The sequence below is a fragment of the Tachypleus tridentatus genome, chromosome 10 (assembly GCF_004210375.1).
Source record: "Tachypleus tridentatus isolate NWPU-2018 chromosome 10, ASM421037v1, whole genome shotgun sequence".
In the NCBI taxonomy this organism is placed as follows: domain Eukaryota; kingdom Metazoa; phylum Arthropoda; class Merostomata; order Xiphosura; family Limulidae; genus Tachypleus; species Tachypleus tridentatus.
In genome coordinates, this window is record NC_134834.1 from 83,506,198 (window position 1) to 83,520,299 (window position 14,102).

The 14,102-nt window shown below is 30.1% G+C and overlaps 1 protein-coding gene across 3 annotated transcripts in view; it reads right to left on the reverse strand.

The window, feature by feature from the left end:
- Window positions 1-14,102, reverse strand: part of LOC143229740 (phospholipid-transporting ATPase ABCA3-like) — a 120,309-nt gene that overhangs the window by 76,363 nt on the left and 29,844 nt on the right. For all 3 annotated transcript variants that reach the window (XM_076462489.1, XM_076462490.1, XM_076462488.1), the window contains 4 exons: window positions 9,500-9,603; window positions 6,228-6,383; window positions 4,870-5,107; window positions 1,423-1,611 (listed from right to left, as the gene is read on the reverse strand). In XM_076462489.1, coding sequence (XP_076318604.1) covers window positions 1,423-1,611; window positions 4,870-5,107; window positions 6,228-6,383; window positions 9,500-9,603 — 687 coding nt within the window. The remainder of the gene's footprint in view (window positions 1-1,422; window positions 1,612-4,869; window positions 5,108-6,227; window positions 6,384-9,499; window positions 9,604-14,102) is intronic.

Genomic DNA, 14,102 nt, shown 5'->3' on the forward strand with positions numbered 1-14,102 from the left:
GGAAAAGGCCTACAAATGTATGTAGGCATTATATGTCAGAAGATGCCATGGACTATTACAAATTAAAAAGAGACTTGATGAAATGCTATGAATTTACTAAAAAAAAGGTTTTTGCCAGAAGTTCATAGAAGTCAAACCTGAAGAAACATTTTAGGCCAAAGTGTTATGTTATAGTAACAGCCAACACTCAACCACCATGATCCTCTCCTTCACAAGTTTTCATTCTTACCCACTCACACAAGAGTGGATTCTTGAATCCCAGAGAAAATAAATTGTAGAATCTTCTTTTGGAGATCCCCTTATTATATACAGGCATCTACATTGAAAATTACATCCAAATACTACTATTGAAATTCTTTATACAGTGGGAATGTAATGACTTAGATTACACAATGAGAATGCTTTAATAATGGTGGATAATGTGATTAGATATACAAAGAGTAATTAAAGGTATGGTCAGCACCAGTTTTTATCATGCATGTTCATTAACCCTTTGACAAAAACTATCATCAGAAATTAGTGAACTCTGATAAATATAACAATATTAGAAAATTTAAATAGCTGGAAGATTTAAAACCAGCTTTTTGCCTTTCATGTATTAAGATTTCCTGGGATACTTTATGTGAACAACAGAAATATTTCATACAGAAAGTTTGCATTCATTATTTATCTATTCTGAAATTTGACATTTTGCATTTCTCTTTACATTTTGGCAAAAAATACAGTCATAATTTAATATTTTCTAGTATTTATAAACTAAATTTTGTATTTGTGTATTTAAATGTTAAGCTACATGACAAATTTAAAGCTAAAAATTTTGGGTTATATTGTTGACATAATATGTGATATGGACATTTAGTATCCTCAAGTAATTAATATTTTAAACACATAGGTAATGAAACATAGAAGTTACTCCTTTGTAATAACTAAATAACAGTGAGTTAAATGATTCTCGTTGTCCAAATGTAACTATTAGAAGATTAGACTATTGAGCAAGATTCACTTTACAGTGTTCTTAAGTTTCTCCCTGGAGAAGAAATGTCCACCCTTCTAGAATACTCGTGTTACACGGTTTTGATTTCATTTTTATCAAGACTTCTTGAACCTACGTGTTTTTCTAACAGCATGAACTTAAGTTTGTTCATATGATAACCTGCTCATTTTTACACAAAACTGTCCTTACTTATACCAGTGTTTCTTTACAGTTTCATGAAATTCCACTGAAGAGGAGTAAAACTGTTTGTAATAAATTAGTTTTCCTACACAAGAAAATAAATAGTTGTTCATATTAATTTTTTATAGGAATTAAAGTAAAATCATGCATTTGTTGTAGCTGTTAATTTTTTTTTCAGAATTAAATAACCTGAACTTATCAAGTTATGATATTTAGCATTAAAATCATAATTAAAAAATGAAACTAACTATATGATTCAAATGTAGACATTACTCGCACTGCCCAATAAAGTGCCATGTTAGGTAGCAAGCATGATGCAAGTTTCAGACTCAGAGATATGTCATTATAATTGCTGCTACCATAGGAATCCATTAAGTTCTGAGGAACTGAATAGCTGCACTGCCATAGAATAACTGTGAAGATCACAGAAACCACAGCTGAAAGAAAGAGAAAAAAAGGCACAAATATTAAACAATTACAATAAAGTAAAATGTTCTATTTGATAGTAACGTTATATTTTCTTTTGTATATTTTATGATTAAACATTAAAAGTATCACAGAAATGTATAATATGTGCTTAAAGATCAATTTTCAAATCATTCTACACTTGTGGTTTAACACATAGAACAGAATCAAATAGGGAGAATAACAAGCTTCAAAAAATTTCCATCTCAATAATGTTTAAATTTTCAGAATTGAAATGAATTTCAAATTGGTATCTATCTTTCAATTATAAAAAAAACTTTTCAGTTGTGCTTCTTTCTTTCTGTCAATAATCATGTGATTCTAGCTTCTGAATGTCCTTGATGTAACAACAAGCAAGCATACATGAAATTTCACAGAATTCCTCGTTATACCACTTTCTACTTGACTTACTGTTTATAGACAGAAGAACACATAAATTCTGTTCTCTCATCATGAACATGATTTCTCTGTTTGGAGTTATGATGATATAATGTACTAGTTTTGATTTCACAGCAATCTCAATCACGTTACATGAAAACTGCATATATTTTGAATAAAGAATAATTTCAGAATAGATATCTAATGCTCCAAGAATACAGCAATATGTGGCATATTTAAATATCACATTACTAAGTATTTCTGCCTTCTTACTTTACATATAATGTTCCAGACGTTTTTCATCTAAGATTCCACAAGAAGATCATTAAGTTGATTTTACCTAGCTACCTTTGTTCCTCCAATGGTAGGCCAGGTGATATCTAGATTTTACAAATTCCTTTGTGTTTTAGTGAGAATGACAGGTTGTACCTGCATTATTGGGATTTAGCCTACACTGGAACATCACCTTGAGCATATCAGTCGGTTGGAAGTAGGTCTCATGAGAGTATAATCTGTCTGATTAATTCATAACGCCAGTAAAAAGTACTGTCTGTTGTCCATAAAGTGACAGTGCATATATTACAGATTTGTTGTGTTAAATATTGTTTGATCACATATCACACTTTGTATCATGTCTATTTATTTCTTAGTGTAGACTCAGTTAGCCTTAATGGAATTCAATGTTATTTGCAATATTTCTTATCAAACGTTTCCACCATATAGTATACTTACCTCCTTCTTGGTTTTGAAAAATTGAATTGACTGTAAATACCACATTCTTTATACTTAAGACTAGCCAACAAATCCCACTTTTTACACTAAGTAGTTTAATGTATCTAAGCAAAAGATCTTTTTTTTTTAATCATCATAATGAGAAATGGAGAATATTTCTCCACTAAGTGTTCACATGATCATGAAACTCACCAGAGACACCAACTGATGAAAATAGAAATAAGTGCCTAAACTGGTCATTAAAAGGACAAACAATAGAACCACAGGATCTAGCTGCATTTTAGAGAAAACTACATGAATAAGGCCTCCCAAAAAGTTGTAAAATTACTATTTGTAGAAACACCAGTTGTAATTATTAATATTGACATTTAAATTGATAACAAGTGAAGGTAACAGAATGACTGTCAAAAAGAAAATTTGACAGTGGTTGGAATGCAGAGCTTATGTAAATGATCAACACACATAAGTGGAAAGTGGAAAATTCTGTGTAATTTGATGTATTCTTTACATTGCATCATGGGCATTTAGAACTTAAGGCTAGTAAAAGCAACTAAACAGAAAAAAGCTTGAGTATTTAAGAAGTAATTATGAAAAATAAGATAATTAAAACAAAAAAATTAAGTGAAATATAAAAAATACATAGCTTAAATGAGACCTATTTAAATTGTATATATAAAAGTGAAAACATTCAAAATATGTGTTTTATCAACTAAACACAATTCTCCCATGTATTTATTAAATTGAAAAATAACACTGAAATTAATGAGCAATTTTTTATGTTTTCAGCCTTGTAAATTACTTCTACAAACTTGTTTGCCAAAAAGTGTCACATATTTTACAAGCATAAAACTACTGTATGCATTCCAATATTAGTATTAAATATCCTATAATGTTAAGAGTTGTTTACCCTCCAGCTATTCACTTAAGTTGAAATGCTACACTCAACTTTGTTTTAAAATACAGGAGGTTGAGTATATTATATTGAAACAATTTTGAATGAGCAACTTAGCAAACTGTATAACACCAACAGCTGAAATACTGTAGAGATGGAAAAGAAATGTATCAGAACTACATTTTGATATTATTTTATATTAAATAAGTAGTGAGATGTCGCAGAGAACTGACCATTTTTGGGAAAGGTAGGTAACAACTCTTTACGATGAAAAATACTCATTCATAGCTTCAGACCATAAATATAGGGTGTTCAGAAAGTCACTGTGCAGTTTTGTAATCATATGTATATTCAGTCTATTTCAAGCCAGCAACTGATTGTGGTGTTTAGAAATAAAATAAGAAGGATCCAAGCCTGTATTGATGTAATCGGGGGTCACTTTCAACATTGTTTATAATTGTCATTCATAGTTACATCCTGTGATCTACATTGAAACATGTCTGTTAATAAATATATAAGTGCACAGTGACTTTCCGAACACCCTGTATATGTTCGAATTTGTGGGTTTAGAAGATAGTGATATGTAGTACTTAATGGAATTGAAAAAAAAACAAAAACGGAAATAGATCAACTTAAGGTACCAGGACTTTTTATAAAAAGACTTGCAATAAGTCTCAACCATGGTAAACAAAATGTAACATCTTGTATCAAATTTGAATTCATAAACACAACTGGCAGTGGCAAATTGTATTTTTATGTCCCAGTTAACAGTATGCAATACAATCAAGAATGATTTCCACCTGGAAACAAGTTCAAAAGGGTTGGTATGGGTTTACTAAAATAAAGCTTCCAGTCATACCTCCTGATTAATTATCACATACCAAAAGTAGCTGGACAATGAAAGAGGGTATTGATGCTATTCTACAGGAAGACATGCTGGTCAAGTCCTCAGAAGCAACACTTATATATTACTGTGTGACCAGACACATGAGCACTGAAAAACCATTGTCCTTGTACATTAGATTGACTATGGAAACCCATGAAGGAGGAATGTTGTGCTTTGGATATGACTACTTTACAATAGAGCCTTTGGAAGTGGAAATTATGTTGCATAGCTATTGTCAAAATAGAATTTGGCAACATGAGCTGTAATGATGTGAGGAAACATCAAAATTGTTTTAAAATAAAGTACTCAACCCTCTCTAGTATAATGATGAAAGGCCCTTACGTTTATTGAAAAATGTGCTAATAGTGATACAAAACAGTGTTGTAGCTGCGCTGTACAAAAGCAGAATTATAAATAACAAAAATCCATCAGTGTGGTAAAGTACAGCAATGTCTTTTGTAAAGTTGATCTTAAACAATATTGTGATAATGATTGAAATGAACAGCATAACAAGAAAGTTGTTGAAGAATGTAGCACTCCAATAACACCAGTCATTTAGTCCCATCATATGCATCATTTCCTATTCAAAAGAAAAACTTCATTAGACTTTGGAAGTTACTGGATAGAACACAGTTTCACAACAATTTGCATTTTTAAATATTTCTACATAAAACAATTTTATCATTTATATATAGACAAAGAGGGAGCTCAAATCAAAAGTTACCCATATTGGAGCAAAATTTGAAAATCATTGCTTGGATAAGCATATAATGTTGTACTACAACAAACACTGTAACAAATAAATTATAAGATATGTAGATAAAATAAATACGGTCGACACATATAACAAAAAAAACTGTTTTGTACTATTTTTTATCAAATATTTACACAATAACTTCATTAAAGAAGTATATTAGTGGAATGTAGTTCATCAACCAGCCAAAATATTTCTATACCATTTAACAATTCTCTAATTGAATAAACTGTTGAAAATAAATTTACAGTAGTTATGAAATATGTAAATCTATCATTTACAGCAACAACAGTTCTCTTGAATCATTTAGTTGCTAGAATTTCCTCAGAATAAAAAATACAAAAAATAATATTCCTATTAGTATAAGTTAATAGTTAATTTTTGTCACTGTACATAAACAAAAGAAATCAGGCAATATTTTGCAAATAGAAATCTTCATATAGTTTATCATCCTCATAAGATAAATTTGCAGCAAATGTTCATTTTACCAATTAACCAAAAGTATATGAAAAATAAGAACAAAAAATCATGGTCTCTGTCTCATGATACACAAATTTTTATTTGGCTCAAAATGTCATTAATGCAAAAAGAGTACCCAAATGGTATTTAAATGCACTTTAATCATTATAGGTTTTCCTTGTGACTGACTTATGATATTCGGTAATTCTGATTAGTTTATTAGGATCAACTTCATTAACATACAGTTATATTTATTATCTAATCTGGTAAGTTGTTTTTTTTTAACCAGAAATTCTGAATAATTAAAAGTGTTTTGGTAAATGAACTTTAAATTACCTATAATTACACTGGATATAACATACGTATATTCATCATTCTTTATGCCAAAAAATGGCAACCCTACTAACACAGAATTTTTTACACATTTCTAATATTTAATGGTAAACATGTTGCTGACTCCATTTTGAAAGCTTGGATGTCTCTGTACCTTTGCTCCCCTGGATTTTTCATCCACAATTCTTCGCACAATAACTGGACACAAAATGAGAAAGCCAGTAACTATCATTGAAGGAATCAGGTTTGCAAAAGTAAAATGTGGCTCAAAATACGTTGGATATGGAAATCGATGCATTTCTGTTGCAAACTGTAACGTAAAAATGTATGAATTAAATAAACTTGTACAAAATTCAATGAAGTACAGATAATAAAAAAAACTATTCTTAATCGAAGGTGAAGCTTCTAAGGAACTACAATCTTTTTCATTGCTGATATTTTTTAAAGTCATTCAAAACTACTGAAGTTTTATTAGCAGTCAAGAAATGATCATAAGTTAAAAATTAGTTACAAAATGATTAAGTGCAATATATTTGCCTTAAGATGACTAATGTAGCAAAACTTATTATAATTAAAATCTTTTCTAATGAGAGAAATCATTTATAATTTCAAAATAAGTTCTACTAGTTGAAATTTCAAAGTTCTTTTGGTTTCTTTTTACTACTTTAACGTTACCTTTAAAATTACAGTTAGTTATGTGCGAGCTTCCCTAATAAAACAGAATCAAATATCAAATCATATCACTATGTTTAAAAACTCTTTAACAAAAATCTTAAACACCTCACAGATGAAGAACCTGTGACTGAAAAGCAAACATGAATTATCCTATGCCTCCAAAATCATTTTATGGTACTTGCCTTCAAAACTACACCTAATTTTAATGGATCAGTCAAACGTAATTCTTTCAAAGTAGTGTTCACGGATATTTTAAAAATAATCTTTGAAGTAAAACAGTTATTTTGTTCATGAAGTGTTACCATGCGAGTATATTTACACATTCATACAGCAGCTATTTAATGAAGAGAAGCACAACAGAAGTTTATTAATTACTGAATGTAGTAATTAATACAATTAATTGATACAATTTCATACAAGTGAAAATAAGAAATGATGAAAAAAAAGAAAAAGTATACAATAAAAGCCTAAACTAACTCAAACATTAACATTTTTTAAATACATATGCACCATATATAATCTATTTTAATTATTATTTATTTATTTAATTATTAATAAACAAAATCATAATTTCATTGTGGAGCTATTAAATGACTAGTTATATTTGATTGCATTTGGAAACATAAAAAATGGTTTTTGTACAGGATTAAAATCTATGTGACACCATATCACTACATTACTTTCGTATAACTTAAATTTTGGGTTTAATTCATTTTTTTCTTTGCCAAAATGTCTAAACCTACTAAATGGTTACTTTTTAAACTTTATAAAGAAAACAGATTAAGCCTATATTTGATATGGGCAAAATAATCATTTTACACATATGTTTTTACATTTTTCATTTGCTGGTATAAGGGCATTTACTGGAATTTGTGATTTATCATGTTTAATAAAGTTATCCTACAGAATGATTGTTTACTGTACATTGTTTTTTTATTTACATTGTCTTATTATAGTGTTCAAGATTTCCATATCTTTATAAGTTAAATTTCCTGCTCCATTATATGTTTGGTCACCCAACTATAACACAACTGATACATGATCACGTTATGTGTTTGTTTTAATCCAGACAACTGTGTAGTTAACCAGTATTTTTTTCACCCATTCACTTCATACATAAAACATAAAATATAGGGGGATGAATCTCTAAAGACACCGATTGTGTAGTGTACAAAACACTGAGTATCTTCACATTCCAATAATCTAATGGTAATCTATTATTGGCTGGTAATTCCCATATCAATACCCAATAGAACTTAGTAGTTATTTAGGTTACATTATGCTTTCACTCCCCAAAGAGGAATGAGAAGTAACCAGGAACAGTCAGAAATATTGGTTTCTTTTCACCACACGCCTGACTAATGATTATAAGGCACAGAACATTTGGGTTTAATTAGCTTGTCAAGATTTGGTGATGAAATTCATTTCTTTGGGACAAGCTGCAAAGACACTCCAGAAGGTTGGAGGAAACTTAGATGTGGAGCCAAAGGAAAACTTCGATTACTTCTATATCCGCCTGTACTTAAGATTTTTAAAGAAATGCCAGATTTATGTAAGTAAGCTAATTTTAAGGGGTAGTAATAACATTTTTTATACTAGAATAATGATATTTTTTAACTTAACTAAAATATAAAAGAAACATGTAGACTTTTCAATGCCCCTATTATTGTTGTTATAGTTGCAAGGCTGATACTTGTAGAGTTTATTTGCAACAAGCTTGAAAACAAAATGTGATGAATTACACATCTTAAACTATAATCAAATATACATGAAACTTAGTAAATTGTTTTTGTTTAGTTTTTCACAAAACATTTTATCATTTTGTACTACATGTTCATTGACCAAGTAAAATAGTCAGTGTCCATCTCAGAGTTGTCATGTGTTTTACATTTTCTTTACTAATTTATTTTTTGGCTTAAATATAGGATAAGTTTCATGTGCGTTGTGGCTGCTGGTGTACTATTTTATGTGTGACCAAAAGTGCTTAAGGTTAGTAATTTCTTTCGGTTACAAACAGAAGTATCTCCACCTGCCTCTGTTATCTCTGTAAAGGTTCCATCTTTAAATATTTTGGATTTTCTCTACTTATAACCCCAATTACTGTCCTTCTGTGATAAAAGTAAGCACAAGGTCACCTGTAGTGTATGAAGTTAGTTGTATTTTCTAATGACAATCAGGTAGTCTACTCATGTTATGACCTCCTTGCTGAGTAAATCTGATGCACTTAACTAGTTAAAATTCAAGATTTATACAATCTAGAATACGATCTCAGCATAATCAATTTGGAACAAGATTTCAATAAATAACTTACAGACATTTGAAAACCTAATTATCCATTTTGAAAAATAAAGTATATATTCACTGTACTTGTTTGAATATAATTTCCATTCTGAATGCATATTTGTGTTTAGTCTATTTGCTTCTTGCGAATTTGTTTAGTCAGGAAATACAGAATTATGTCATGTAAATATCTTAAATAATCTTCCATTATTATGCAAATCTATCATCACTCTTAGGGGAATTATGCAATATCTTAAAATATCCCTTTTTAAATTAAACTTTCCTTATAATAGAAGCCCCTCTTTTAAATCACATGACCTTACTTCTATGTCTAGTCATGAGTATACTTGCGAAAATTCAGCTTTCACTTGAAAGTACAATATTTTTTAAAGATAACCTGCAATGCATAATTTAGATTAATTTGAGAAATAGAAATAGTTCATAAAGCCTTTTAATTAACTAAAATCTTACCGAAATGTCTTTTTTCATGTTAATATTATCCTCTTGTATCATATCAATGTGACTCAGAGCAACAGCAGTTTGGAGACACCAAAACCCACTTTGTTGGTAACTCTCTGCAAAACATATTTAGTGAATTAACATTCTTTGCATTTATGAAGATACGAGTTCAATGTTTAATTGTATATAATAGTACTTGACAATTTTTAAATTTCTATTAGCAATGACTCTTAAAATTATGGACTCTGTACTTTCTGGTTTTTGAAGGAGAATTATACTATCAAATTTTTTCTTATCATACCACCCAACTTAGAGCTAAGTCCTATGTCCCTTTTTTTGTTTAAAGCTATTAAAATTATTGTACCTTTATTTGTACATGCAGTGTATCATTATTAAATATGACCTAACAATTCTTTTATGTTTACAAATTGTATGTCTTATCTTCAATTACTATTTTAAGAAGTGTGCAAAACTAATACTTTAGAATTATTCATGTTTTAAAAAAATACTCATTAACAGAAAATAGCTAAATCGGATTTCCATAAGACATCTATGTAAATGATATTAAAAATGCACAATAAAAACATTACAGTGAAATACAGTGTAAAATTATCATCTTTTTTGTTAACCTAAAATTAAAAAAGAAAAAGTAAATAACACTACAAATTTAAAAAAAATGTAACTAGGATGTTAACAAGGAAAGTAATATCCACTACGTCTCGTTTAACCACAATCACATCATCACTGACTATATTTCTGTAATAACAAAAGTCCATCATATTTCACCATGTTATTTATTTGAATCTTATATATATATAACATTTAAAAGATCAATATTTACTACTGTTATTACTTATTTTACATTAATAATTACAGAAGTTTTTTATAAGGTCTAATGATACTACAGAAAAATAAAACATTTTATTTTTTAATTACCACACTTTTCAACAGATCATTATTTGCTACTGTTTTAGTTTTAATTTATAATTTAATTATGCTGACATAAAAAATGAAATTGAGAAATGAAAATGTTATAAGCAGAGATAATTACTTAAACACTCAAAACAACTTGAATGTTGAAATTTCCTAGAACTTATATGATGCCTTTTCTAATTACAGGTGTAATAACTTTTAAGCTTGTGACGTATTTCTTTTAAATCTAAAGTAACACAAACCAAATCACAGATTTTTCACACTCAACAAGCTTCTACAAGATCTAGTATTTTCAAAAACAAAATATTTTTCAGATCAGAATATTAATACCCTGAAAATATTTGTTTGTTACTAAATACAAAGTTGCATAATGGATTTTACATATAGCCCCTATAATGCAGGGATCAAATGGCAAATTATTGTGTTAGAAAGTTAATTAGTCATTGAGGGAAACTACTTAAAACCAATTAGGTTGATGTGGCTTTTTTTCACAAAAATATCATTACAGATCAGTACAAATTTTAGCCAGAATACTGCATATAAAACTTAACATTATGTACTGTCCCTATAATGCTGAGATCAAATGGTAAATTATTATGTTATAAAGTTGATTAGTCATTGAGGGAAAATGATTAAATCCAATTTGATTGATGTAGCTTTTTTCCACAATAGATATTATTACAGATGAGTACAAATTTTAGCCAGAATACTGCATATAAAACTTAACATTAAAATGAATTTGAAACAAGTACTTACCTGTAATGTAATGAAAGCCTTTCATTGTGGACCTACTCCCACGTTGTTGATAACAACATGAATAAAGTCCTGAACACTTTTGTCACTGAAAAAATCATGCATTAAACTACCCGGAGTTCTCTTATTTCCCAAGTTCGCACTTGGCTTATTACATTCACTTCAGAAGTATACATATATATGAGCTGAGAAGTACTGTAATAGCTTATCATATTTCATAATTGCAGTCATGATGGTTATAGGTAAATGGATGGAAATGCTCTTCAGATATAAGTATCTAGTGAAATTCATTTTAACTTGAATAATGTAAAATTCAAAATAGGCAAACTTACCTCTGAAATATATTAAAATTAAGAATACCCACAATGAGATGAAGGATGAAACTCAAGAGTTAAAGGATCACTAGATTACCAAACATGGGCTTTTAGACAGAAAGATAACAATCTAGAACCCAACAACTGAAAGATGTGATCTAGTACAGCTTACATATAATCAAAAGCCAACAATAATTGTCAATATATTGAATTCATAGAAGAGATGAGTGGAGGGTATTAACCTTATAAGAAACTGGAGTAAATAAGGAATCTCAGAAAAGCATTCTTCTCAGCCTCATTGCCCTCGGCAACCTTTAATTAAATTAAACTGAATATATATATAAAGGGAGTTGAGTAGTATGTATATATACTTGTGGACCCATCACCTTTTCAAGTGTTGTCACAGATAGTGGCATAACAGATGGTCAAGGTCAAACTGCAATGCATTATATAGCATCTGTGTTTGAAATTTCTTACAGGAATATATAAGTAATAGCTAATTATTGGACATGCTCCTGAAGATAAGCCCCCTACATTTATATTGAAAAAAGGTTGGTCAAGTCACGGAACAAGTCTAGTAAATAGGCACCATAAAAACAAAGACAGACTACACAAGATTTACAACTCTAGAAAAGTGCAATGGGAACATTAAGTAGGTTATAAAGGTTATAAGTTGTCCCCTAGCATTACTGGAGCCATAAGACATCAAATGAAGAATGATCATCCCATCTGTATTGTCTCAAATGCTATGCAAAGCATGCATGGGGAGTGGAAATATGTACCCACTTTGAAATAATCAGCCATCAGATGGCATATTCTATGCATTTCCAAAAAGTATCACTCTTTCACTGAATTCCAGTAAAGGGAGTTGAATTTTATCTAAAACAATTGTATGGGTAAATGTTACATGCAGTAGCCCCAACTAGATGTATCTATTCAGATTATAATGAAACAATATTTTAATTGTCTTTATTTGTTTGTAATTAACCACAAGGCTACACAATGTGTGCTCTGCCTACTATAGGTATCAAAACCTGGTTTCTTGCATTGTAAGTCTACAGACATACCACTGTTCCACTTGGGGGTAGAGCCAATATTTTAATGAAATTATTCCATAACCTCAGATACCCCTGTAATTGCTAAGAGGAGTGTTAAGCCTTAGAGCATAAATGTGAACTAATATGCATAACAGAGGTACAGACTCAAATGTTAACTAAGTAGGTAAGAGAGAATAATTCACCTACCATGGGTTTTATCTGGCTTTAAGAATATCAACCAGTGAAAATATTATTTAAATAAAAGTTTAGGAATATATTCAAATTCATTTCCATGCTGGCCAACAGAATATTCTATAAGGGTATTTGAAATAAGATGCCAAGGAAATTGCTAAATGACAAATTTGATGAAATATTACACAACACTTATTTGTAATGTGTTTAGAATATCATGGTCGCAATAGGAGCGGTTGATATAACAGTGAAAACTACTTTTGAGGTGAACACAGTGAAACAATAAGGAGAAACATAAACTGAGTAAATTATCTTGACAAGTAATTGAGGAAGAAGGTAGAGTTGAGTATTGGCATATAGGAAGTGGCTCTACCAAGATCAACTCAAGATTTTATTGTCAGAAAATTTACATTTGAAACTGGAGATCAATAGTGGAAGTAGATGGTTGACCAGTTTAGAAAAGGCACTGGTCATTGGACAACCAACGTTTTACACAATCACTGTAAAACACAAGTGTGAAGGATCCATTCAATAGTGATAACTCAACAAGCTAAAAAAGTATTCTACGAAGATTGTTATCCTACCAGGAAAGCTATAGGTTTAAAGGTGAATAAGGTGAGAATAAAGCCAAGAACGTAGTGAAACTATAGCAAAGTCTACAAGAATGAACAGTACCTTTACTGTATATGTAAATAACGTAGTGAAACTATAGCAAAGTCTACAAGAATGAGCAATACCTTTACTGTACATGTAAGGTATAATTTTGGAATAATCTGTGTGAATAAACACTGAATGGTGGTTAATAAAGGAGCAGAAATGTACTTTAGACAAACATGCTAAATAGCATGAGTTGCTGTTTCCCAAGGGGCTACAGAATCAGAAGGTGCATGTTCCCTAACACGGTGCCTCATCTGAAAGAATGTATCTATGAAAACGTAATGGTTTTTAGGACAAGTAAAAAGAGGAGATCCCACTATAGTAACTCTCAATTCAACAAAAAGTGAATAAACTTGTGAATGATGAAAGAATCATACTGCATTACTTTCTGTATCAAGTCAAACATCACTGAGAAGCAAGGTCCAACTGGGAGTGCTGCATGAAATGCTTAATGAAATGAAACTATTCACTTCTGCACCTTTCTTTGAGAAGAAGTTTTTGGAGAGTTTCTAATACTTTGGAAACTAGAGCTGTGGCATTTCACTAGCAGTAACCTATACTCACTATGGTTTCCCACTTACTTAGTCCCAGGCAGAACAAGTAGTTTTCTTGTCCTTGTGAATCTTTGTGGTTTTTTCTTGTTCTGCTCCCTATCCCATGGCCCTTTCCTTTTGACAGACAAATTGTTAAGGGACTTGGTGGTGAGTTATTTCAGGAGGAATTCCATGT